The sequence below is a fragment of the Falco cherrug genome, chromosome 4, assembly GCF_023634085.1.
Source record: "Falco cherrug isolate bFalChe1 chromosome 4, bFalChe1.pri, whole genome shotgun sequence".
NCBI lineage: Eukaryota > Metazoa > Chordata > Aves > Falconiformes > Falconidae > Falco > Falco cherrug.
In genome coordinates this window covers 103,102,335-103,129,678 of record NC_073700.1, presented here as the reverse complement: position 1 = coordinate 103,129,678, position 27,344 = coordinate 103,102,335, and the positions used below count along the sequence as shown (strand labels likewise).

The 27,344-nt window shown below is 38.8% G+C and overlaps 1 protein-coding gene across 2 annotated transcripts; it reads right to left on the bottom strand.

Moving 5' to 3' along the window:
- Positions 1-142: 142 nt before the first annotated feature.
- On the bottom strand, positions 143-26,887 carry AZI2 (5-azacytidine induced 2). 2 transcript variants are annotated; one of them, XM_055710433.1, is made up of 8 exons: positions 26,641-26,887; positions 16,574-16,803; positions 14,115-14,240; positions 13,672-13,771; positions 11,808-11,956; positions 8,745-8,806; positions 5,316-5,431; positions 143-2,536 (listed from the first exon to the last, which is right to left on the bottom strand). In XM_055710433.1, exons 2-8 carry the CDS (start codon positions 16,796-16,798, stop codon positions 2,148-2,150), a joined length of 1,167 nt encoding a protein of 388 aa, XP_055566408.1. In that variant the 5' UTR covers positions 16,799-16,803; positions 26,641-26,887; the 3' UTR covers positions 143-2,147. The 2 variants fall into 2 exon arrangements, with proteins under 2 accessions (XP_055566408.1, XP_055566409.1); XM_055710434.1 differs by lacking the exon at positions 14,115-14,240.
- Between the last annotated feature and the right edge of the window lie 457 nt (positions 26,888-27,344).

Below are 27,344 nucleotides of genomic sequence, written 5' to 3'. Positions count from 1 at the left end.
TGGGGTTTTTTTCTTCCTGAATGGAAGAGGACGAAATTAAGTTTAATTGTTTGCATTTGGAATGACATTTATACACAACCAAGACATTAAAACTGACTCAAACATTTTGCGCCAGATACAGAAAGGAGATTTGTAAGGGAAACCCATTTCAAACAAAAATAAATTTATTTAAAATCTTACACAGTAGAATTCCTTCATTGCACAAATCAAAGTATTAATCGTGTTGATGTCTGTTGGATAATACATTACTTAATAAAAACCCTCTGTAACGTTGAGGTGGGGAGCCCCAAAAAGTAAGCTACATTAGAAGTAGACACGATATAGTTTATGCAGCCAGATGAGAAATGTTTTCTGCTGCTTCGTTATTACACAGGTAGTTGGTTCTGTCAGCTAAAGCCTAGTGAGCTGGATTTGTTTTATGCATATTGGGTTTTGTTCTATTACCTTCCAAGAGATTGTACTCCCCTGAGTCAGCTGTGTTCATTGGTCAGAATAAATTCCAGCATCTGATACCATTTCCATTAATCACAGACAAGCCAGTATACGTGAGCAAGATAATAGAAAGATAAAAACAATATCTAGTGAATGGGAAACATTATTTATGGATGCTGTTCACTAATACAGTAGAAGGTATCTGGAAGGCATTTTTTCGACGTTGATAAGACAAACAGAGAGGAGAAGAAGATGGCCATCAGAGGAAATACTGACTCCACAGGGAAGGAGGTTTCTGGGACCACACAGGTCATGTAGCACCTTGGTAACACTTTTACAGCCCATCATTACTGTGGCTGTGCTACAGCCACAGCTTCCCCCCCTCTTTGCAAGCAATTTCAAGATAATGTCAAAGCTGTTTAGTAACAAATTAACTTTTATTACACAGATCTTAAGGTGCACCTGTGAAGTTGAATACTTCACCAACCCACCTGTAAATAACTTTAGTATTATGTATGTTCCCATCCATTACAAGTTAGGAATCATGGATCTAAAATACAAAGCATTTTTCTCCAACGTATTGAGCAGTCAAGGCATTTCACTTAACCCGGTTGTATTAAGCCTGATATGAAGCAGAGCAGTTAAAAAAAAAAAAAAAGCATAAATGTATTTATCTAAAACCAGTTCTTGAGAAGAAAAAAAAAAAGCAGACACCCTTAATCTATAAAGCAGGTAGTTGTAATTCAAATAACTCTAGTTCTCAGTGGCATACTAAAGACACCACGAAAATCCTTCTTATGTGTATCAGCAACACTCCAACACCTAGTTTGATTAAATTAAGGCTTTGTTTCTTTTAATACAAGATAAGTTAGTAGCCTTCACCACCACACAAATAAAAAGTCAGGGTTTTGGTGCTGTGCAGAGGAGGCACAATAAGGAAGGCTAACTGCACGGTGAACAGGGAGACTGCGGCGGGCACCACTGTGCACACAATTAAGTCTGTTTCCTACAGCATGATCTGAGGGGAAACAGGCTGATCACCCAGGGCTCACAGCGTTCAGCAGCATTACTTACGATCCTTTACAATTCACAATGAAGCCCAAAATGCCACAATCTAAACAGTGATTCTTGCTGCTATCTAATATAAATCCAGATTTTGACAAAAAAAAAAAAATAGCTCACCTTTCTTTGTTAAAAATCACATAAAAATGCATTTCTAAACCAGAGGAATCAGAAGGTTAATTGAAAGGAGGAAGGGAGAAATAATCCAGTTCTTCATTTTATGTCTTACTCTGAAAGAAACCACTGTCAAAAAAATAAGCTCAGAGCTGGTACAAGTTTTAACACAGGATACCAAGTATTTTTTTGATAACTTACAAATAACAAACAAATAAAGAACTCTATTATTTTGTGTAATTCCAAGAACTCACTTTTCAGAGCAGTCTTTTGCAAATCTATGCCATCTGCAGTACAAGACTATCTGGGCCCCATGCTGTATTTCTTTATATTTACATTATACCAGCGCAGCTTTAACTTCAAGGAGCTCACTCCTGATTTACAGCAGAGGAAGACTAGGCTTTCTGTTTCAGAACTAGAATTAAAAATAAAGAACGAACATTTCAGGCAGTTTGTTTCCCCCCTCTTTAACAGTTCAATCGTTAAGGTGCCTGTTCAGAGCCATTCTAAAGATGCCTCGGTTCATTCCAAGAATTGTTTTAACTCTTGTGCAGACAGTTTTGATTACACTGATCCAGGTAATCTGCTGGACAGTTTAACAAAGCTGTTTTATTTTTAATTTCCCAAAACACATTCTCGTTAGGCTTTGGAGGACTTGGGAATACCCAGGAATTATCTTCCAGAAAGCTCTTTCCGTAAGAATGGTGTTCCTGAAATGGTTTGCCGTCAACTGGAATGGGTCTCTCATCTGTCCATGCTTGCAGAGTCATCCTTTCAGATGGGGTTTTTACATCTCTTGGTGGAGGGGGAGACACAGCATTGCACAGTACTTTATCATTTTGTGAGAGTTTTTTATAGACTACCCCAGATGTCAAATTCAGCTTTGAAATGTTCAAGTCAACACATTGTACGGGTGCAGTAGAGGCAGCTGAAGAAAGAAGATAAAAAGATTTTAAAATGACATTACCTAATGCATTTTTCATATACTCCAAATGTATATGGCAGTATAGTAGGGATGTTAACGTAAAACAGTAGTATTTTCAAGCTACAAATATTCAGACTGTATTCAGTAGCTCAGAAGTTACAAACTGAACATACTAACCTCGGTCTGATTCTGCAAGATGAACCAGAGATCCTGAGATCGCAATGTCAAAATACACCCAACACCAAGGAAACCTCCCAGCTCCCCCTCGAACACAGATAAACTGATGATTCTCTTTGACAAGACTGGAACGAATGCTGAAAGAGGATTCCTGTGCACTTGGAGAAATCGATCAGATTCAGAACACTGCTTACACAGAGCATGCCTCTTCCTACTCTACTGATTCTGCTAATGAGTTGTGTTCTCAAGCTGCCAAGAACCTGCATCCTCACTGTCCATGAAGCAGCAAGAGGGAAACACACGGTGTTCACAGGTTCTCTGTGCTCCACTATTGTCTGACTTCTGGAGAGATTGCAACGTTCAGCCATCTGAAATTCCAGGGGAATTTTAAACCGTGCTAGGAAGAGGGTGATTTTGAAATAGGACAGCATCTACCTGAAATGAAAGAGCTGCGCCTTCAACGCACATCTGAACAGATGGCCACATACAACCAGGTAATTCTTTTTTAGTGATGATTTACATAGATGTAATGGGAGTAGATTAATAATTCCTGCAGTTAAGGAAGCTCTTATCTTACAGGTGGTTTTCTAGAACAGCTACGAATCTTGAGTACGAACTGTGATTAGTAACTTCAGTTCTTAAGGGACTGGAAGAGAAGCCAGTATATCGGTCAAAGAATACAACTTCTGTTTGTCACAGTAAATGAAGGGCAGTGCCCGATCCACAAGTGTCAGCCAAAAGCACTTTCCAACGGCTCAGGCATCAGATCTGAAAGACGTGCTAAGGCACTGGATTTGGCCTCTTTGTGCTGGGAGGTATAAAAAGTAATCCGAGGCCTACAGGCCTCTTATAATTTCAAGAAAAACAGAATCCACTGAAAATGGATTGAAAATAATAAAAAAAGATAAAAAAGAAAAGCAGACAGATGTTGAAAATGTTTCCATACATAAATGACAGCTAAGTAGAATCTGCATGTTAATCGATATCATTATGACATTATTAACATCACACAGAGCAACAAATACACTCTGTTCTCCAGACTTAAAGCACCTCTTACAGTGGCAACTAGTTTGCACATGATAAAATACTGCAAGTACAGAAAACTGAAGGTTCAAGTCAATTCTACCCGTATTTTGCATAAGCAAAGATTTCTCTGTAAATATAAGCACAGATATATCTGCATTGCATTCATAAGCGTGGCTGACAAGCAAGGTAAACTGAAAAAACAAATAGTTTTCATTTTTGCTGAACCTGTCCACTCTTACGTACTTCTGAAAAATTACTGAAAAAAGCCTACAGAGTAAAAGGCAGAAATCCATCTTGTGGATGTACAACTGCATTAGCAACTGCAGAAAAATCAGACTGTTCACCAAGCAGGGGAAGAGAAAAATCAGTACTTGCGTAGTGGCAAAACTGACAGCTCTAACTTAAAAATAAGGACAGAAAGACACTACATGATCACTTCAAACCCTGACAGACTTAAGGATTAAAAATTCATTCAAGCTCCCAGTTTCTCTGCTGAAGTTATTTAACAAATGTGTCTTAGAACTGTAGGAGCAGGGACTCACCTGGTGACAATCTGACCAATCTACAACATGTGTTGATAGTTTATCAGCCAAGTACCAGAGAGCCACTGTGGGCCACAAAGGCAGTGACTGACCTGGAGGTGAATCCTATCATTACCTCACCGAGCCAATCAAAGCCATTTAGAAACAAAACGTCTTGATCTTGTAACAGAGAGAGACAGCAGAGACTGCCACCAACGTATTGTAACCAAATTCACTGTCTTTCACCAGCATCTTCTGTATTCTGAACACAGTAAATACCACAACTGAAGTGAGCAACAAAGGAAATAAACACTGCAATAAACAGACCGACGGTCTGGCCTGCCAGAGCAAGAACACGCCCTCCTTAAGCATTTGGTTTGAAAGAAACGTATGTATGAAATATAAGAGCTGTGTGATGAACTGCTCACATAGATTATACATACTTTATGGGGAGATTCTTTCCTCCCTTGACTATTTGCAGTGTAGCAGCCGAAATAAGGCAGTTCTGCAGCCCCAGCATTGTGACATTCAGGAAATGTAATCCTGCATAGCATTTTGCTAGAAAAGACAACTTTTCTGAATGCCAACATAGAGAAATACGCAACCATAAGGGAATTTCATTCTATTAAAGTCTGACTTTAAAATGTTGCCAAGTTAATACTTTATATATTCTATACAGGGGGAAAAAAAGACTGTGTTTGCAAAAAGATCACCCCCCCCCCCCAATATGAAGTAGTTGTGGTAAAAGGTCAAATATGAGTAAACTTAACACCTCAGCCTTGTGCACATAAGCAACACTTGACTGAGAAAAAAGCCACAAGGGGAACAGAACACAGTACTGAAGAAAAAACACATCAGCAACACCTTTATGTGTGAAGTTGACCAGTATGAGACAGAAGCAAAAGCAGAAAATGGGTAGGCTGGAACCATAATATAGTCCATCTTATCAACTTCAATTGATGAGATTCTGATAAGATATGATAGCTAGTGTCTTTTTAAAATGGTACAGCTTGAATCAACAGTTTGCAGTAACAGACCTTACAGACACACTGACTTGCCTTTCTTGGTCGCTGTTGGGTTTGTTTTCAGTTTTTGTAGAATCCCAGCTTGCAAGTCAGTCACTAGATGCAAATTAGACATTTCTCTCTTCAGTTCCCAATATGCTTGCTGCACACTTTCAAAACAAAGATTTTTTAAAAGTTAAAAAATTGCCACCTCTAAAGCACCCTCATGCCTACTAACATGCTCATCAAGCGTTAACTGTTAACGAATTGCTTTTGCCCGACATACACTGCAGATTTTGCTAGAGCTCCATACTTCAAAATGAATTGAGCAGTACTGATAATCACCCTGATCTGACAGACCTTTGTATACTTTGACTCTTGCATATTACAATATATAATGTATTATGTATTAACATACTAGATGATAGTAATAACTTCAAGTTCCCCAAATGGAAAGACGTATGAAGCATATTCTCCAATTCCATTATTTGAAACTGTCTTCCTATAAAACTAGTAATCTCAAAAGAACACTTAAAAAAAAAAAAATTACACTAGGCTACAAACAAGGGGAAGTTTTAATTTTGAATGGCTTCTGATAAATGACCACGCACACCATGTCCTATGATCCTCGTAATGTTAATTGATCATAGTTTTAAATATTCAATCAAATCAGTATTTGGGTCTTTACACCATTTACCTGGCTACAATGAATTCACACAAGATACCCGAGATCCAAAATGAAACAGGATGTTTTATATTTTAGTTTGGTCTGTGTGCGGGTGCTCATATTCAAGTAATCTAATTTATGTTAATACACTGCCTCATCAGACAGTGTAAAAACAGCGACCCAATTCATTCTCTGATAAGACAGCATAATACGAGGAACATATTTAGCAACAGCAGCACTGTTCCAATGTTGAAGTTTCTCCGCTGGTAAGAAAATCAAGAACAAAAAACAAAATCAGAGAAGTCAGCATCACCATATGTTTCTTGGTAAAATTTTGAGCAAAGGCTCACTGAACACCATATTTATGTAATTAATAACTAATGTTCTAAGACATAAGGATGCAGTTACTTCAACTTAAACTTGAGATCAATGATTTAATGTTTTTTAATGCTTAGCATTTTACCAAAACACATTTATTGAGGACTAGTATCATGGACAAGAGTTTTCAGAATTTCTTCCTCACTATTTTCACCCAAGATATTTATTTGAAAACGGTTCAGTACCTCAAACTACTGTCCAGATGACTAAGAACTATTAAGCTATATAACAACTGTATTTTCAAACATGCATATATACAGATTTCTATCCCTCTACAACAGCAATACAGGATCACTCAATCCTGCATGAAATTTATCAGACACATGTCAAAAGCACTCTGAGAAACAGCTATTAATCTGTTCTGCAAGTTAACACTAAAAAGAGTTCCCTTAAAACAGAGACATTAAACTTTCTTCTATGCACAGAGGTTATTTCCCCAGAATACAAACATCCACATTCAAAAACTCAGTTACAGAACAGAAGCTGATGGTTTAATAGGTAATGTATTAGGTATCAGCAATTCAGATAGGTAACAAGTTAAAATTTTCACAACTCATATTTCATTAAGTTCAGCTAAAACCTCCAGCCTTTTTACTGCAAAATCTGTTTGGCTCTTTGAACTTTTAAAGAGATGACGATTTTAAAATTAAGTTGAGGTGGCAATCACACTTAATTTATTCATGTGGTTTTGTCTCAAACAGAACTGTCCAATACTCAATACAGAAGTGGTAAATATAAGAACAGTGTAGTGTCTGCCACCAACCATAAGGAAAGCGCTTAGATAAATTTTGTAACGTGCTTTTAAAAACATCTTGCAAGGGGATGCAGGTACCAGAATTCCACTGAAATCACACACAACATTTTAATTGGTTTTGTGGACACTGACCTAGACTCCCATTGCACAGCCTAATTTTCAAGGAATTTGCAATTGAAAACCAAGGATTCCACATGCTTTAAGTTTATCCTAAACTGCCTTCTAACACATAACAAACTTCGGATATGACAGCCTATCTAAACCTACAGCAAAGCAGGCTTGCAAAACAAGGATTTAAAGTCAGATTTGCACGCTGCTAACAAATGTGAAATAATTACTTTCCAAAAAGTTAACTAACTGCAAATGCCTCCATCTCCCATGAACAGCAGGACTGCGTGCTGCAACAAATGTTTTGCATAGGAGGTTTTTCAAGTGTTTTTCCACAGAATTTTGGATGGGCTTGTATCTTTGGCACACATTACACGTTCATTATTTATGTCATATTAGAATGAATGCTATACTGTGCATATGCTAATTCAGATGGTTGCCACCTAAACGTCACTTTGTGGAATAAATCTCCTCTGCAAGATCACCGATAACTACTATACCTTAGGATAACACCTTTTTTCAGGCGTGAAAGACGGAGTATGAAACTCCAGTAGAAACCACAAGAAAACCTGTTAGCTAGCTAGCTGTCCAGTCAAGGTGAAAGGTGAAAGTGTAATCTGCACATAGCACATACAATATTATCATAATTACACCGCAGACTATATGAAAAAAATCTGCACTGTTCTCTTTCAGTGACCGATTTCCCTTTCCCTCTCTTCCGTACCCAAGGAAGCAACAAGGTATTACACTAAACAATGTCATTACGAAGGACCACTCTTCCCTCTTGTGGAAAATCGCGTAAGTACATGAACAGGCGTAACTGGGTATAAGAGACACAGTTAGTATTTAATTTCTGCAAGATAGAACATTTGGGAATTTTCAGACATTCATGAAGTGTTATCTTGCGTAAAGAATTAAAGGACATACATATTTTCTAACATGGCACACACACTCAAGACAGGATAATGGAGTTCATATCATAGGCACAATTATCTGAATGGCTGCAAAATGCAACAAAACGCTTTCTGATATTTTAGCATTTTTCTGGAAAATTGCTATTTCTTTTTAAATAGGTCACACAATGGCTCCTCAATATTTTAAAAAAATCTTTTAAAATGTCTTCTAGTATAAGTATTATTGCACTGCACTAAATAAGAATGTATGTCCCAACAATAAGCAAGAGATCTGAAGCCGTCACCTATGCAAACACTGAAACCTCCCCATACACAAAATGACAATATTCTGTAGCTAAGATGAGACTTGGAAATTTATCTACCACCTCCTCAAGTCCAATAATTATTAAATAGCTGATTTTTTAAATCCAAGATAATTTAACTTTCATGTTCTGTACAACAATGTGAAGGTGTAAATGTTTTTGTATCATCATCATCCTGAACTACCAACACGAAGAAAAAAACCCTACAATGATCTTGCTCAATTAGTATACCTAGACTTGCAATTAGATTATATAATTTGAAATAACACATCTGAACAAGCTACAAAAATGTTTACTTGTTCAAATAACTGTCCCTCATTAAACTAAAAGCAAAACATGAAAGCCATTTGATTTTCATACCTCTGGACGTCTTGCTTTTGAAGGAGGTCTCCATTCAATGGGTTTTCTTCTTCAGCCTGGTCCTGCATAACACAGCAAAGGGAAGAAAGAGGTGGAATTAACATATGATTTCAGATTTTCCTTCTAAAAATACTGCAGTGAAACTTTAAGTTCACCAATACTGAAACTCAGAAGTAAAGTAGTCTTCATTTGTGTTGGCTGCCATGGTTTTCAAAACAGACAAGACTTTGACTAAGAATTTCCACTTAATGCTTAAATGACCTGCTTATATGAAAGCAGTGCTCAGCCACCACCATACTTTTTTTTTTGTAACAAATCTCAAAGTTTGTGATTCTCTGAAAAGCAAAAATTAAGATGGACTTTTGACTTCCATTAAAAAAACCAAAAAAAAAAAAAAAAATCAGTCTTCTCTTGTTCTTGCCCTGCCTCAGTATATAAAAACCTTTAAATGCAAGGAAACTGTTTCAGTATAGATTTACTTCCACGAGTTACTTTTATGATAGAACATAATTTATCTCGAGTGTGAAAGACCACTTTAAAATTATGCATACAAGCAGCTTCACTGAAGTTAACAGGACTGGGCTCACTTTATTAGTCACCTGTGAGCCGTTCCCATTCATTACCCTTCTCTTCATGTTCCTTTCCTACTACTGTTCCCTCCAGCCAAAGCTGTTATGAACTTGACACCGGTCACTTGGCTTGATGATAGCCTATAAACATTCACCAAGCAACTTGTCCATATAACGCACACACTGCATCAATTAAAATGCAAACCCCAAATAAGAATATCCAAAAATAGAAAGTATACCTGCCTAAGGTAGAAAACATCTGAAAATGGTGATGTAATTAAAACCAATAATAACGAAAATACCAGCTGTGTTTGGAACAGTACCGACTTGTCATTTCCCTGTATTTTACCTCACAATTTTTCCCCCTCCTGAAGACTTTCCCACTACCACCCATCAGAGATTAAATTTCATAGTTAAAAGAAAAAAAACCACAAAGCTGTGCTATATTACCCTACGTTTGAAAAATCTGTACCTTTTAATTTCCTACATTAAGCAGTTACCAGGAGCAAAAAGAAATTATATTTGGGGAAAAAAAAAAAGAAAAAAAAGCTTTTCCTTATTTGTTCTTAGCAACAAAAGTTGCTGGCATAAGAAATATTAGATATGATGCTTTAGTGCTTACAACTGCTATTTTAGTCTGTTCTTTCTAGCAACATTCACTCTCACAGTATAATCTGCAACCTTCAGTTATTTATATAGCTGTTACTCTAAGCTATAGGTTACCTGAAGACACCAGAGCTGCATACAAGTTATAGTATGCCTTCAGAATTTACAAGTTATTAAAAACACCTGAAAGAATTCCAGTGAAAGCAACGACCAACAGTGGCAGAAGTTCACAGAACACCTCACATACCTTCCAGGTAACGTGCTTTATCCCCATCTAGTGGAAAAACCACAGACCAAACCCGAAACACGACAGGAGATGCGACCAAGCCTGCCCGTGTAAGCTAGCGGTGAGGCATGACAGCCCCAGACCTGCACAGACACATCCAGTGCGAGACCCCAGTGCCCCAACCATACATGCTTTGAGGGCAGCAGAGAAGGACTTCAGGGTAGCACCAGTCTGGTCCCTGAATGCCCAGGAGAGGTTGGGGTGCATCTTAACTTCATCTTAAAGGAATCTGGTTCCTATACTCTAGACTGCTCTGTAATGCAAGGCACAGTAGGCAGTGGCGATTAGGAGATTTGCTTCAAAAATACATTTCTGTAGTAGTGTCAGTGTGCTGAAGAAACATTTCCGAATTAAACCAAATCCTGTTTGCAGGCAGGATGATGGCTATAGATGATGGATTCTATCTGCAAATCTTACATACCCTGAATATTGACTCACTCAAAATTATGTGAATCAAGATTACAGAATCGTAATTATAATTTTAAATGACCACAAGGAACCTAAAATAGTCTTCAAACAATCACATTTAAATCTTTTTAAGTTTACTGTGTAACTTCAACATGACTGCAGAGTCCTAGAGACTGTCACTGTACCTTTCCTCAAGCAATAAGCATTCATTAGACTTTTTTTTTTTAAAACTTATTGCATTGTATTACTGTTAAGCTATCTTAATCTTTTTGAAATCCTAGCATTTACATTACACAGCGAGTCCATCAAACATATTTGTCCCAGAAATGGCAGGAAAGGGCAACAAAAGAGGTACTTTCCTGACAAGCTTCATGCTACTATCCTAAAGAAAAGTGCTAAAGACTCCTTAAAGTTCCATGACATCTTTTAACATAAGCATTCTATTGTTGTTTAAGAAAAAAGAATGCCCCCACCTTCCTCTTAGCTTTTATATCCCAGCACAGGTCATATGGTATGGAATATCCCATTGGTCACTTTGGATCAGCTGTCCTGGCTATGTCCCCTCCCAAGATCCTGCCCACCCCCAGCCTACTTGGGCTTGGGTGGGAGGCTGGAGAGACAGCCTTGACACTGGGTGAGCAGTGCTCGGCACTAGTCGAAACACTGGTGCGTTGTCACCACCTTCCTAGGTGCCGATGGGAGCGCAGCACTATGAGGGCTGCTGTGCAGCTCAGCCGGACCCAATACACCAGGTTTTGCCCAAACTTTCTAGGCAGTCCAGTCCAAGTCTAACATAGAACGCTGATGTCGATGGCTACTTAGAAGAAATCATCAAGCTTTATTTTCTGTTGTTACATGGGCAATGGCTGGGAAATCTCACCTATGTAGAACCACAACCCAGAAGGATCATTGAGTTCAACACCCTGCTCCTCCCAGGACTACCGAAAACTAAACTTTATAACTAAGAGCATTGTCCAGACGCTCCTTGAACTCTGACAGGCTTGATGATGTGACCACCTCTCTGGGGAGCATGTTACAACAGTCTGTGAGCAAAATTAACCTTAAATGTTCTAACATGTTAATCTTTCAGGCAATTGTATACTTTTAATCTTTGTTTACCTGTTATTTTCCTTGAACATGGAATTTAAAATAATCCATTCATACAAAAAATTCCTTAAAGATTAAGGTACCTACCTTCTGCTTGGATTTTTGCAACTCCTTTCTGAGACTGTTACACTCTTGCTTGAGCTTTTCCAGATCCTGTTCCAGACTATGCACTTTCAGGTCACTGCTCAGCTTCTGCATTTCCCAGGTGGACTGAGTACAATTCAGATTTTTCATCACTGCAAAGATGACAAGCAAGACAATCAGATTTCAGTTTCAGTTCAGGGAATGTTACTCGGTATGTAAGGTTTCACCTCAGCCAGCCCATACCCTACAAAAATGTTATCCTGTACACTCTGAAGAAACTGCAGTCTATGACAACAGGGAAATAGTAGTACTGGTAAAGTTGGCAGAAAAGCGGTCTACCTTCTGAACTTTAATTAGACAGCCTTACTTTCCAGGAATGCACTGGAGATTTTACATAAAGAAAAAGGAATTAACAGCATTAAAAGGTACTAGAAATACAAAACCAAAATAATGGCAAACATGCATGATATACACATCAACTTGCATAATTCTTACATGCTTTGAAAACAAAAGCCTTTTCCCCTCAGACTTGCATCTTCATATTAAACCACAAGTTTAATATGAAGACATTCCAAACAACAACCAAAGCCTCAATCAAAACAAAAGAGCAAACCCTAGAAGTTACGTAAGTTTTCTTGTTAGACAGAAGCATTTCACATGGTCACTAGGAAGAAGCAACCTAAGACGATCCTAGCATCAAATCAGTAGTACGGCACTAGTCGGACAGCAAGACAAGAAAGAACATGACAGGAAGAAAACCCCCAAGTCCTCAACTGCATGGTACTCTACACTCATTTCCCGATTTGACAACTTAAACAAGATTAAGCTACACTAATTTTTCTTAGACAAGGTACTCAGACCCCACTTAGGAGTAAAACTGATTACAAAAGGCTTGAAGTCACCACGCTTTCAGAGCTTTCCTTATAAACTCTGCATTTCTTACCTCCTTAAAACATGAGTTCCTCCACAATGGTAATGGTACTACTACTACTACCTACTACATGTGGTTTGTTCTTTTCGGTTTAAAACCTTGTGCAGCTGAAGCAGTGCATTACATGCTTGAGGTCCTCTTGGAAAGCAATCCAATTCAAGCACAGCAATGCTTACGAGCCCCTGTCAAATGACTGCATTTGTATAGAACCTGAAGTCCAATCTATATCTCTAAGTTTACACAGATGGCATTTTCTTTTAACTATATTAATAAAGATTACTTTTTTCTTCCATAGCGTTTTATTTTATGTACCTATCATCTACACAGCACTCTTTACAATAGCAGTAACGGGGGTTTTGGAGTTGCCAGGGTACACTGTTTTGCTTCTTCTTCCTCTTTCCACCAGGCTCTCTACTACCAACATCTTTCTACTTTTCCTTATCTCCCAGCCCTTCAAGTAACTGTTGTCGATTGCAGCTATTGCTATACAACATCTTCTTGTACGTGTCATATCCCAACAGTGAGGCAACACAATATACTGGATCATCTGCAGGTACCAGAAGAAGTGGTATCGACCAGATAGTGTTTGATATTTGAACAACTATGCCCCTGTCTGACTCCGGGAAAAAGGTGGTGGGGTCTAGAGATGTACATGATTAGCCTATAAGCTGTCAGGTTGTGCACGTTTCTCAAATTACTAAATAATCTACAGTGGAAGAGCACAACAGCCTTAGATCTCTACCATGGAGTTCCTTGTCTATGACAATCTAACACGCACATTCACAAGAATGAGCACATATACAAGCTCTAAGTACCTCACTGCAGTATATGCCTCTCTTGCCTAGCCACTCTATAGGGTTACGCCTCTTCACGCCCTGAGAACATAACCACAAAGATCAGTCGACATACATTAAGATGAAGTAACCAAATGCATACCTTGTTGAGTTTCCACTTCAGTTCTTAGTTGTAACAGCTCTACTTCTTGGGACTGCAACTGTTCATTCAAGGTTTTCAAAGATTCTGCACTTTCTTTCATCTATTTTCAGGTTTGAGGGGAACAACAAAAAACCCAAAACCCCAAAATCATTTGAGAAGCTTTTTTCTATCATACCTGACAATTCAACTGTTTTAAACAAAAAACCCCAAACTCAAGAAAAATAGTGCTATGATTTTTCTATTTAGCATTAGCCTACTGCAGTAATAAAATTGAGATACTTAAAATTGTTATTTCTAAATAAAGTACTGCTGTACTTAAAAAAACAAAAGGAGTAATAAACACCACTGATCTTCAGCAAATAAAATTAATTCTACAGTAAACATTTACTAACTATGCAGTACTTCTATAACATGCATTTAAGTCATTACTTAAAAAGGCATACAATTTTGTCCAGTTTGTTTTTCAGATTATCTCGGTCAATGCAGGCCTCTCGATAGGCTTGGTATGCCTTATTTACTTGTTCACGTCCAACTGAACTGCATTCCTCTTCCAGTCGAGAGCCCAGCAGCTAAAAGTTTAACAAACATGGGAAATAAGTTTTGTATGTTATACTGAGAACTGCAAAATTTTAAAGTGCAATAGTATGGCCTGCAACATTAAACGAACAGCATTTTTTTAGCTTACAAAATAAATCAGATTCATAAAAAATTTTGGTCTGTATCAATGCAAGTGCCAAAAAAGCTGTCTACAAATTCTGCAATCTCTAACCATACTTAATGCCCTCTAGTTTACTGCTATGAGTATTTAAAAAACATCCACAAGTCATGATTACTCACACTGACAATCCCTTATGTTTTTCCCAAGCTCTGATGATGTACAAACTACTTTTTGGAATCAGTTTTAAGCATATGAAGACACAACATAGAGAAAATTCAGAAGAAACCGAACAATTTTTGTAATGACTCATAATTTAAACAAAGATTTTTTTTCACTGTATTTATGTGAGAAAAGCCAAAAGCAGAATTATTTTACAAATAACTATTAACTTCCAGATCACCACTACCTCATTGCCTGCTCAGGTCAAAGACAAGCAAGGGGGAATAAGCACTATCAACTAGATCGTCAGAAAGAGAAGGACAGAGTTAAAATATATCCAGTATTTTTAGTAAGACAGCAAGAAGTCCTACATCAATTACATCTGCTCACACATAAAGTTCTTGTTTTGACTGAGTACCACATTATCCTTTTCACTGTTTATCCTGCATACTTGCTTTAAATTACTGAGGCATTTCAACAGATTCAGTGTACCTAATGTAGATACTTGTGACAGATTGTTTATATATTCTCATAAAAATTAAATAGTCACACAAAAAAAAATTACAGAAATCAAAGAGGTAACAGTTATATATCTCCCTTAAATCTCTCCTCTTTTAGGTGTTCGCTTGAGAAAAGGTATGGGAAAGCCAGCCGTAATGATAGGAAGCTTCTGCCCTTTGCTTTTTGTATTGACCACCAAAAGTATGTACACTACTCTTTTTAAGTTTTGTCCTTTACACTTTCCTCCTCCAAATAAAGCCATTCAGATAGAATATAAGCCTTACCAAACTTCCTGGAAGTTTCCGTACACTTTCAAATGGAAAACTCAAAAAGGAGTAACCCCCATGTATTTTTTATCATAGAGGTATACTAGCCATTAACAAAGACTGAAAGTCCCTTCCGGTATTTAATGGTCCAGGCCTTCTCAATGCCCCTCTCTCAAACATAGAAAACAAAGTATCATCTTCAAGACAATTAAGCCGAACCAAAAGAGAAAAGACAGAAGGGGTTGTCAAGGTCAAGTCCTGTTTATTATGATTTTAAGTAACCATGTAAAAGGTGTTACACTCGGCATGGTTCAGACATTGTCCAGTCTAGAGCTCTATTCCTATCCCCATCACTCCTCCCGGACCTTATATAAAGAAAGCGCTGAGAAAGTTTTGCCTTTTGACAGAAAGTCAATCCTGTCAAACTAGTCACCAAGAGTCCTGAATAAGTGTTTCAAAATTGTACTGTGACTCAAGCTTTTAATTTGAATGCCACAAAATACTACAGACTTCGTAAGCTTTTAAGAGTCAGTAGGACATACTTAGTCCCAAGTCCTAATAAACGTCTTGGCTCTAACTCCAGGATCTATCTTTCCATCTTACATTAATTAAGAAAGCAATCAATCAAGACCCTCACTACTGAATGACGGATATACATTTAAAAATAGCATTCTTTACTAAGGGAGAAAAACCTGCACCATGATCAATTTTCAGCTTTAATGAACTTCACTAGACTAAGGCCATGAGAAACTGCATATAAAACAAATTCCCAGATTCCTTTACAATTTAGAATGCCGGCATAAAAAAACAGCCAGCCAACACCTCTACATTAAGCACTGCAACTCCGTATTTCGTGTTTGAGACTGCTGTTATCTAGACCTAGCTAGAACCAATTTTTCCCTTATCATTTTGCTATGCTGAGCCCAAGAGATTCTTTTGATAGACAGTTCCTGGATTCTGACAATTTATAGACTTGGCACCTCACTATTCAACAATACTATGCTTGCCTAAGTTAAGAAATACCACAAAGAGGAAGATGAAATACAGTAATGATTCAACACAACTACATATCTTTGCAGGGCACTACAGCATTGCATCACACACATCCCCAGTAAAAAATCAGAATTCCCGGTATTATGTAACCAGACTACCAGAGGAACAAACTGTGCTTCACTTAAATAAAACAATTTACCAAAACTTTTTAACTTGGAAATTATTTTAAGTAAATTTTAAAAACTTAACCATCTGTTCCGCTATCCAGCCAGGAGCAAAAAAAGTAGCTGCTACCAGAAGCTGGTAAGTCACCTTTTTTTCTTACCTTCTCTTCTAGAATTCTCACTCTTTTTTTTAAGAAGGAGTTCTCCTTCTCTGTCTCCTTTAGTCGTTTCTTGATATCTTCATATGCAGTGACAAGTGCGAAGTGTGAGGCAACAGATTCATCTCCACTGTAAGATGAAACAGGAATCTCCCCGTCTCTCTTATGACCGTTGTCTGCTTTTTCATGGTTCAAAATACAGATGTCATCCTCTACCAGCTCCTCCATGACAGCTGTTAAAAAGGCAGATATGAGTGTAAAATTTCCACAAAGACAAATTCATCAAGAGTCTGAAGTCTGAAAACCTTCCAAAATGATACTGCAGGGTGTTTCTGTCTACGTATGACAAGAGCAAATATTAGGAAATATCTTAATCTTGCAGAAAAATCTTGAAATCCATTTCACCTTGAAAATACAGTGAAAGATGCTTCTTTTCTAGCCAGTGTAACTCGATAAAATTTTTTGAGCGCTTATCAGATTTATGAACCCCCAAATTAATTGTTATTAAGGCTCAACACCATCCTAAAATTTGGCTAGTACCAATTATTTAATTCCAAAAGAACACCATGTTAAGAGTTTTTGCAAGCCAGCACTGAGCTGTAAAAGAGATTATAGCTGCAAGAAACGGACTAACTACTGCGGTTCCTGAGCACAAGTGCCAAATTTCCTTCAATCTTAATTGCAAATATTTATACTTTTCCCAAATTTCAAAATAGCATCTTGAGGTACACTTGCTTTAGTCCTTGAAGAAGATGCATGAGTAGCTATTCTTCGCTTGGTCACAGTAGAAAACATCCTGCTGAACAGTTATAATAATTCTGGACTGCAAATACGGTAAGAATGAAAATGTACTCAATAACATGATCTGCCTCAAGGCGAATGGAAAAAACTGACAATAATCTCACTGTAAGAAAAGTATCGCCCTAAAATACTAGGTAAACACCTGAATGACAAATGCAAAGTAACCATTAGATTGAGTTTTTGTTACACCACCACACTGTTTAGGCACATCACAACATTCAGTAAGAAAATGGCACCTTTAAAAAACTCCCCATACCTTCTTGAACTCCAGGTCTTAAGGGGAAATCCCCAACAGCATTTTCCTTAATGTTACTAGTTATCAGGAAGAAGTTCAGGGTGTTTATTTCAAAATAAAGAACTGCACCCCCCCCCCCCCCCAACAGAAAACACAACCCAACAAAACAAAAAGACACAGCTCATTCTTATTTATTTATGATCAAGATTCCTTGCATTTATATGTAATACTAACAAATGCTATACAGTACCTGGTAACATTTCTTCCCCCCACCTTGAACAAACTACTGATGCTACTACCAAAAACAGGTTTTTATTTTTTCCCCTCGAACAAATCCTTCGGTTCCTGGTGATTAGCTATTGAACCAACAGAAATGCTGGAATGAAAGAAATGATCCTAATGAAGGCAGTTTGTATTACAGGAAAATGTTTTTTCAATGGAAAACTGCCCTGATCAAGCTGAACTTTGCAGGAAAGGCAGGCATCAGTAGGTGACAACCCCTGTGTATTTGGTATTTAAATTCAAACTAGACTTCCATTTGTTTAGTGATACTAAGACATAAAGGGATCTACTGCCCTGGAGCTTATCTGTGTGGTCAAATCTCCCTCACTGTGCTAGCAATGGAAAAGCTACATGGACTGCAGCATTATGAAGAGCTGTAGCACAGCTATAGCTGAACTATGGTGGTGTTATCACATTTGTCTCACTTTGCTCCAAGCCAGCGCTAGACAACATGATAAAAAACTGTGACAGCTTGTTTATATTAAATAGACCGCAATGGAGTTGCAAGTGAAAGAAGACAATAGAACAACAAACTAGAACTGAAGTCCTTCTAAGGGTTACCTCCAAAAGGCAAACAGATGCCTTGCGTACTGTTTGATGTATTCTAACAAAATAGGTAGGCTAAGCTTCCCTCACCTGTTGTTCCGACTCATACTTAAGTAGAAAGAGCCCTGCAAAATAGGTTTGATGCCTTTTCATTGTAAGAATATCACTGTGCGCACAAGGTGACCTTGACCAAAAGTACTACCTCATTCAAACTGCATTAACTGACTGAAGGAATCGCTCATTTTGTCTTCTAAAATGAGCATAGCATTCCAGCTTTTCCACCCCCATTTTACCGATGGCCCTGCAAGTCTTGTCACCCATCTTGTCAAATTCCAGGAGCTTGCCCTCTCATGGCAACACATCTCATTTTCTCTGAACACTAGACTCAAGTGTCATTAATGTGTCACAGCTCATTATTATCTCTTGAAGAAAGCAGCAGACTGTGCAACCTTGTACATAAAACACATCTTCATCTCCACACTTTCCTATAGCTCCTAAACTCGAGCATCATACATTCCCTACTTCTTGCACACATCAGTTCCACCAGGAGATGGCAATAAGGGAAAACAGGAGATAACATCAGAAGACAAGACGATATTTATTCTGTATTTTGCTAACTAAAACTTACTGCCTTTATGAGTTTCCAAAAAAGCAAGACATTCCAAGTAAGATTCAGCATACACAAACACTATTTTATAAATTCAGGTACACACTTAAGCTGCACCTACTAAGAGGACTATTCACATTAATATTTTTTTATTAAAAGATCTCATTTAGTGTACAGGATTATTCAACTCTGGTCTTCCGATGCTGCTCTCTAAGCCAGCACTGGATGCTATTTAGAAGATAAGCATATAATTCCGCATAATTCAAAGGGGCCTGTAATACACATTTTCCTAAATTTCTACACACAAGGTAACCGTTTCAGAAAGACTGGATATACACATTTTAACTAATCTCAATGCATACTAAGTGCCGACAAACTGCCTCCAATACAAAAGGCTACTTCTCCTGAGACAGGTGCTCAAAAAAGACAACCACCTCTCAGCTCACCCCCTTAAAGAACAGATCTGATGATGTAATACTTTGGAGGGGAAGAGGCAACACACCGTACACAGCCTTGAATTAAGTAAAAATGGGATATTCAGAAGGAATTGTATGATTTTTAAACTGTTTTGCTTCAGTTATTAAAAATAATTAAAATTGTCATGAAACATGCTTCTCTGTACCAGAAGCTCAACAGCCTGTCAAGAAGGCAAAATCACCACAATATTCACATTGTAGATACTTCATTTTTATTTCATTACTATGGATATATTCATCTATTAACATAAAGTATTAATAATATCCACTCACCATATTACACTGCCACGACTGCAAAAAAGTGCAGTTGTTTCAGCTTTACAAGAAACTTGATTCAAATCACTATTGTCATCACGCCCAACAACATGCAAACAAAACCAAGACTTCAGACAAAGGTAACTTTTAAATAAATGGACAGATTTACATAAACTGAAATTTAAATGCCACTGAACACCAATTTACTCAGATTTTTAGAGCATCAGATGCAGTAATGTATAGTAATATTTACATTACTCTAAGTTTAGCATAAGATCATTTCAAAAAGCCATAGCGTAGATAGCCAGAAAACAAAAAGGTATTTTGAGATATCCCCCTACCTCTTAAAAGATGTTTCTCCTTTTGAAAAGGAGCACTACTCTTGAAACCAAAGTACCTTCTCTTTGCAAAATAAACAAGACACTATAATTTAAGAGATTTCATTATGCTCTTGTCAGTCAATCTGAAAAGGAAATTCTTTAAATATTTTTTTCTAAATAGCTCCCCGTTTTCTCCCATAATAGTTTTTCTACAAGATCACACAGTTGAATTTAAAAGAAACCTGCAAAAATATTAACGAATTTATAAAAGAGCAAAAAAATGCAGGAAAAAACGCATTTATGAAACCTCAGGTATGAGTTGATAAAAAATAATTTTAACAGTTAACTATTAGTAAACGTCAGTCTGTACTAATAAAATATTCCTTTTATTGCATATTTCAAAGTTTCAAATTTCAGTCTACAGAACTATATGATAGCCATTTCCTAAAGACAAACAGTGCTAAGACTTCTGTATTGGATAGGTGCATGACAACTCCAAACTAAGTTTTAATATATGCACTACTAAGTGCAGTATACATTAGATAAGCATGAGGAAAAATTCACATTAGAAAAATTAGAGCAGCATTGCTACATGTATCTAAATAAATCAACCCAACAAAAATAAAAAAAAAAAAAGGGGGAACAAAAAAAACCCCGGGCAATTTATCTCTACGCTGCAAAAAACTCTCTGAAGTATTTCCAAAGGAAAAAAAAAAAAAAAAAAAAAAGCAATGTTATTGCTCCAGCACCTGCTAAGCCCGTATTAAAAGGCCAATAAAGGATATAAGCTCATACAAGAATAAAACCTGGCTGCTAAACAGCGTTAAGATCAGCAGTTCTATAAAGGTCATGGTGAAATACACAGTTCATCCAGCTCTTTGTTTTTTTTGGTTTTTTTTTTTTTTTTTTTCCTGACAACAAGACACCAGAAAAAAAGAGAAAGTATGCTTGCAAATTCTTTCTCCGTAAGAAGCTCTCCCATGATATTAAAGCATTAGACAGAAACCCTTAGAAGGCAAAACCTTACAAAATTGGCCAATATCTGTAAGAAATCCCTGACTACTGCTGTAGCCTTTAATTTTACTCTTTAAGGACAGGAATCAATTTAGTCTCTCCGGTACTATATTACATCATTTTAAAAATATGAACTGTAAGCAACAATCAAAGAATTGCTTCCTGACACAATGCATGCATTTAGATTATTCCACAAGTTATGACTCCTCAAAACTGGCATTCCCAGAAGGGCTTGCAGGACAGCTCACGGAGTCCAACCACAGACCTCTGCCCACGTTTTATTGTTTGCCTTCTCCAATTCAAAGCTACACTTGCATGCACTGCTGCAAATGCCTCAGAGCTGTTGCTCTGAGGCACCCGAATGAATTTTGGTCTCTCTGGAGTTGCAATCCATGAGATAATTGGTACTAGAGTAACCAATTGAAGTGAAAGATTTTCCACTAAAATATTTAGAGTAATACACAGACAAGTTAATGTTTATGAATACAATTTATGTCCATCTCTGCCTACTTAAAGCAAGTTTTACAATCCCGCTTACCATACATCCCATCCCAAGACAGGTCTCCCTAATACTTTTGCCTGTGACAAAGAACAAGTTACATTTATACTTTTTTTGAGGATGACCTGCATTTGAAACAGCCTATTTAAAAGAACTTTAATCTTTACTTCCAAAAATAAACATATTAAATGAATACCAGTATTAGTGTTTGTATTTAAGTATTTTTTTTTTAAAAAAAAAAAAAACAACAAAACCAAACCCACAACATGAATACACTGTTGACAGGACGCAGTATTAAGTTCTAGCAGGGGTAATTATGTCCACTACTTATAAGCGTACGAGTTTGAAGCGATGGCACCACTTAAGTGTTGTTTCACATACTGTAGAAAAGAAGGGTTTCCAGAACCTACTTCTGTTGTTCATTGATGGCTAATGCAGGATATAGAACAGCTCTGATTTAATGTATTAAATATCTTGAGAATAAGAATCCTTTCCCACTTCTTACTAATATTTGGCAGAAATATAGCTTTTCTCTTCATAGAGCTTTACAAATATTAGTCATTAACACCATGGGAGGTAGTTAAATACAAAACACATTTTACATGCAGGGAACACAGGATGCAGAGGCTTTAACAGCAGGCAGACCACTGCACAAACAGATTTCTGTAGTTTGAAATGCTAATCTTACTTTCTGATCAGGAGGCGAGACAGTAAAACCAGGATTAAATTAAATTTTTCCCAGTATCAAGCAAATTCCCACTTTGCCCCAGCCGTTGATTTAAAAGAGAATGGAACGGTTTTCAAAATATTTCCAAATGCAAGTAATTTCAGGATAGTATTTTCCTGATTTTTTTCAGGACTATTGAGTGTCTGAACCATTTCATTTTGTTTATTTTCCAGAATTGAGGGGTTTGACTTCATAATGGTAGTATGAAGCAGTCTCCAGCTGCTAGTAACAACAGTATGATTTTATACTAGTTTACCTTGCCTTACATAGAAGAGTGTATATATGCATGTAGACATAAAACCAAAACGTTAAATTCAAGAAATGCCTTTGGTCCACCAGAACCCTGAATGAATGTGTTGCTGCCTCTAATTTCAAAAAAGTTGTACTGCTTTTCTTTCTTTTTAAAGACATTTCAGCACAGCAATGAAAAATACAGAATCCTGCAGCCTGCATCAAAACCTCCGTACAGTACATGGAGTATACAACACACGCTGTTAAAACAAGCAAGACTTCCAGACTCTTCATGCATCTATCCCTCAGAAACCTTAGGTTCGTTTTGATTTCAGCTGTGAACACTGTGTTCTACAGAGAGAGACATCACTTTTTACAGATACTTACTCCATTTTTAGGGGGAAAAAAAAAAAGTATCTGCATACATGCGTCTCAGTAGCTGCTAGTTTTGGCTACTGTTCATCCTTCAAAGTCCACAGCCCCAACGTACTTTCTAAAAGTCCAGTCGTACAAGGACACAGCCCTGCAGCCTCAGCATACTTGGTACTCTTGCAGAAACAGGTCAGCACATCAGCCAAATCAGACCTCCGCATCGCTTTCATTTCGCTGCCTCCAGAAAGTGGAAAGTTACTGACTCTAAACTCACAAACCAGATCACTGTAGTTCATCCATTGTGAACATCTGGGTAAGCTACAGGAGAGCCAAGCAGTGTCTCCTTAGGTACAACAGGCAGTTTTTTCAATCTGAAGTTTTTTAGAATAAATAACCTACTCTCACAAGAACTAGAGAAGTACTAAAAAGCCCATTTTATGACAACAGTGTTTAATAAATTTTACTTTCTCTGAACAGTTTCATACTCCAGTATCTTCATTGCTAATTTGCAAACCCTATACATCCTCAACATAACATACTCAGTCTGCCTTTCTGTGGATACTGCCACAACAACCAGTTTTCCTGACAACTATCAGAAAATGAGAGGGGGGTAAAAAAAAAAACCCCAAGTCGGAGTCAATTAAATATTGTCCTCTCAGCATCATATAATGCTGTTTATTAAACTATTAAATTTTATCTTGAAACTAATGAGAAGCAATACTGCCAAAGAAACACAAGTAGGAGCAAGATGGCTTTTGGCTGTTAAACCTTTCTAGTACCAAATCTAAGTATATTAAAAGGTTACTGAAAAACCTCATGCTAACACTGAATATTATTTTAATAGACACTTTTTTGGCGTTCATTTCTTCCCATTTCAAAATGTTTATAAATAAAAAAAGCTATGAGGGGTTGGTTTGGGTTTTTTAAAATCTTCTTTTGTAAAACAAACAGTAGGTCCTACCTCCCAGTCATAAGTTTCCTCCCAGTCAATTAAACTGTCAGATTAATTAACATTCAGTAAGTTCACAAGTGATAAGGTATTATGAAAGCCTTGTATAATTGCATTAACTTTTAATTCAACTGGAAACACACCCCACCTGTTACAACTATTAAAAGGCAAATTAAACTGAGTCACACTGATGGCCCTTGGTCATCCTGCAATTCACTAACGTAACATCTGGAGGTTTTCAAGACACAACTGGACAGGGTGCTAGATAATTTCATCTAGGCTCTTTCCCACAAAAGCCTAGACCCGCTGATCCTTCCCTGTCCTTTCCAACCTGGGCCATTCTACAATTCTGTATTCAAGTTTACACCTTATTATTTCAGACAAACCTGGTCATTTGAACCCAAGCTCCTGTTAGCAGTCTCTAAGTGAATGACTTTGAATGCTCAAGTTACTTATGCTTCACTTCCCTTCTCAAACTTCATTTCTTCTCCCCAAATGTACTGTCAAATTTCAGTTGCATCTATGATTTTTATGCACTAAGGATACCACATAAAATATTATATAATCATGCAATTAATAGTTAATTAATGAAATTATAGTATAAACATAGCAAAAACATTAAGTCTGATTGCAAAGTTGATTGTGAATAAACTGCATACATACGAAATCCCTAAAAGTCCCCTTCAGCAGAACCCACCACTGACGTCTACCTGGCCAGTTACTAGCCCGACTCTACCATTTTAACCAACTAGATCTCATTGCCACTGCAACTGTTTACTGAATATGGACAGTCTATCTAGACTTCCTCTGGTTAGGAAATGAATGTAAACATACATCAAAAGGTAAATCCACACTGCATTTTATCCCATTTACGTCTACCTTTTCGCTTATTTTCTTCAAATTCTATTCTAAAGAAGTCAGACACCAATAGCACGTGCAGTGACAGGTCTGCATTCTTTCCAGGGTAGTTTTCGCTTTCCTAAGGCATCGCACACTTAACATTTTCCAGTCATAACACACAATCCCCAATTCAATGTACCTATTGATATCATAAGAACAAACGTTACTGGATTTGCAACTTCATGCTGAGCTTTTCCAACACTGTGGGAGGAAATTATCCAATTTCTCCACTCTGAGTATACTAAATACAGTTTACTTACATATTTTACCTGGTAATTTTCACACTTTCCCCACCTTTTAACAGTCACATAGAAAACAGAGACCTACTGAAAACCAAATCAAAACATCTGCTTATATTTAGGCAATCTTAAAATTATCTCTAATTTATTACCCATTTTTGCTGCACAAAGATGTCACTTCACCCCCTTTGCTCTTTTCAAGGCCTTTTTATTATTTGATTTTAATTGCACAACATAACCTAGCTAGTATTCTGGCAGTGGTCACTTTATAGAGTTTTCCAAACTGTAAACTATAGCATACAAGGACAGAAAAAATAGCAAGTAGTCTGAGAAAAAATGTGGGGTTTGGGGGGCAGGAAGGAGCTACAATCCTCTTATCATCTGATCCAGAGTGCACTCAGCCAGCATTTTCTGCCTTCTGACTTTACTTAGAGCTGTTTGCTCAAAAATTGTGCTTAGAATTGGGGCAATAGTCTCCTGCTTAAGTTACAGTGCAATCATCTGAGAAACACTTCTATCACAAGTTCTTTTTGTTTTTTGGATAATTAGTATTTCATAAATGTAATAGTTAAATCTCAGATTTATTTTTGTTTCTACAATAAAAATTCCAGGATACATGTGCTAATGGGTAACTAGTATTATTAGCAGCAGTAGCATCTGATCATACACCAATATCCAGGAAGTTAAATGTTTCCCACAGTCCATAATAACACTCCTCAAAGAACTGTCTCCAAAGAGCACCTGACCTTTGGAGTCCAGAGTAGGCTTGACTGTTAAAACAATAATCCTCCTCTCTACTTTTTCCAGAGTTGGCTTCCAGTGTCCCGATTTTACTGCACACACAGAGTGTAAAACAGCAGGGAAATTAAGGGATCCCTCACCAAATGCAAAAGCTCCTGAAACCCCTCACTGCAACAGTTTACAGCCCAACCCACTCTCACTTGTAAGCTGATGGGGAACAGATTTATTTAAGGATATCGTGGTAATCCCCCCACTGGGTAAAATACCAGGATTCAAAGCTGTAATTTTGTAAAAGTTGAAAGCATCACCGGCATACAAGGCTATCTCAACACTCGTCTGCAGTCCCTTCTTCCAAACCCATGTGGCCTGCAACACCCGTATTCCAGTCTGGTCCAGCATTCCATCGTGCTTCTGTTTCCACATCTCACACCCATAATCCTACCTCGTTCATGCCCTTCGCCAGATTCCCCTACACTAACGCACAAACTGCCGCTCTAAAATCTCACCCAGCTTTTCAGTTTAATTAGGCGCAGCTTTTTAACTAGTTTTATTGGCTACCCGAGACCCGCTCCCAGCTCATCAGCTGTACCTTTAAACTACGCTCCCCGGCCCCCACCGCCGCCCGCCAAGGCGAAGCGGGCAGGGCCGTGCGGCGGGACCCCCGCCATCGCAGGGAAAGAAACCACAGACGGGCCAGCCCTGCCCGCGTCCCCAGAGGGAACCGCTCCTTCCCACCGGGCGGCGGGGCACGGAGCTGCCACCGGGCGGGAGGCTAGGCCGCGGGGCCGGAGCCGCCCACGGGCGGGTGCCACGGGCGGGTGCCACCCGCAGCCCCCTGCGCCCGCCCGGCGGCCCATTCCCGATGCCAGGACCAACCTCTGCGGGCCTTCCTCGGGCCAGGCGGGGCACTAACGAGAGGTCACCTCGACGGAGAGGCAGCGCCGGCCGTCACGGTCTCCGCTCGGGCCCCCTCGGGCTCCCATCGCCTCCACCTCGCCCGCCCGGCCGCGATATCGGCCTCCACCACCGCGGGGAACTCCCGGGGCGCCGACCCTGCCCCGCGCCTTTCGAGGAAGTCAACACACGCCTCACGTGACGCGGGCCCGGCCCCGCTCCGCCTCCAGGGGCGCCCGCTGCTCCCGGAAGGAGCCAGGCGGCTGCGCCCGGCCGGGGCGGGGCGGGCTGCGCATCCCGGCATCCAGCGGGCGCGCGCGCGGCGCCGCGGGAGCCGGGCCCTGTCTCCGCCCGCGCCGGGATGGCTCGGCCCGCCTCTGACCCCCAGGGGCGAAGCAACGGCCGCGGCGGCGGCGCCCGAGGCTCTGCGGGCAGGTCGGGGCCGGCGTTGCTGCTTCCACCGCGCCCCCTCCCCCGACAAGGGCGCGAATCTGCTGGCCGCCAGCTCCAGCTCTCCGCTCACACCTGCCCCGCGGGGCATCGCCGCTGGGGCACGGCGGCGTACGAACAGCCTCTTCCGTTTAGAGGCGCACCGAGTTCCCCGAACCGATCCAAAGCGAGACGGCAATAAAGCAGTAACGATCGGTGCTTTGACGGGCAGCTGCACGCAGGCAGCAGGGCCGGCG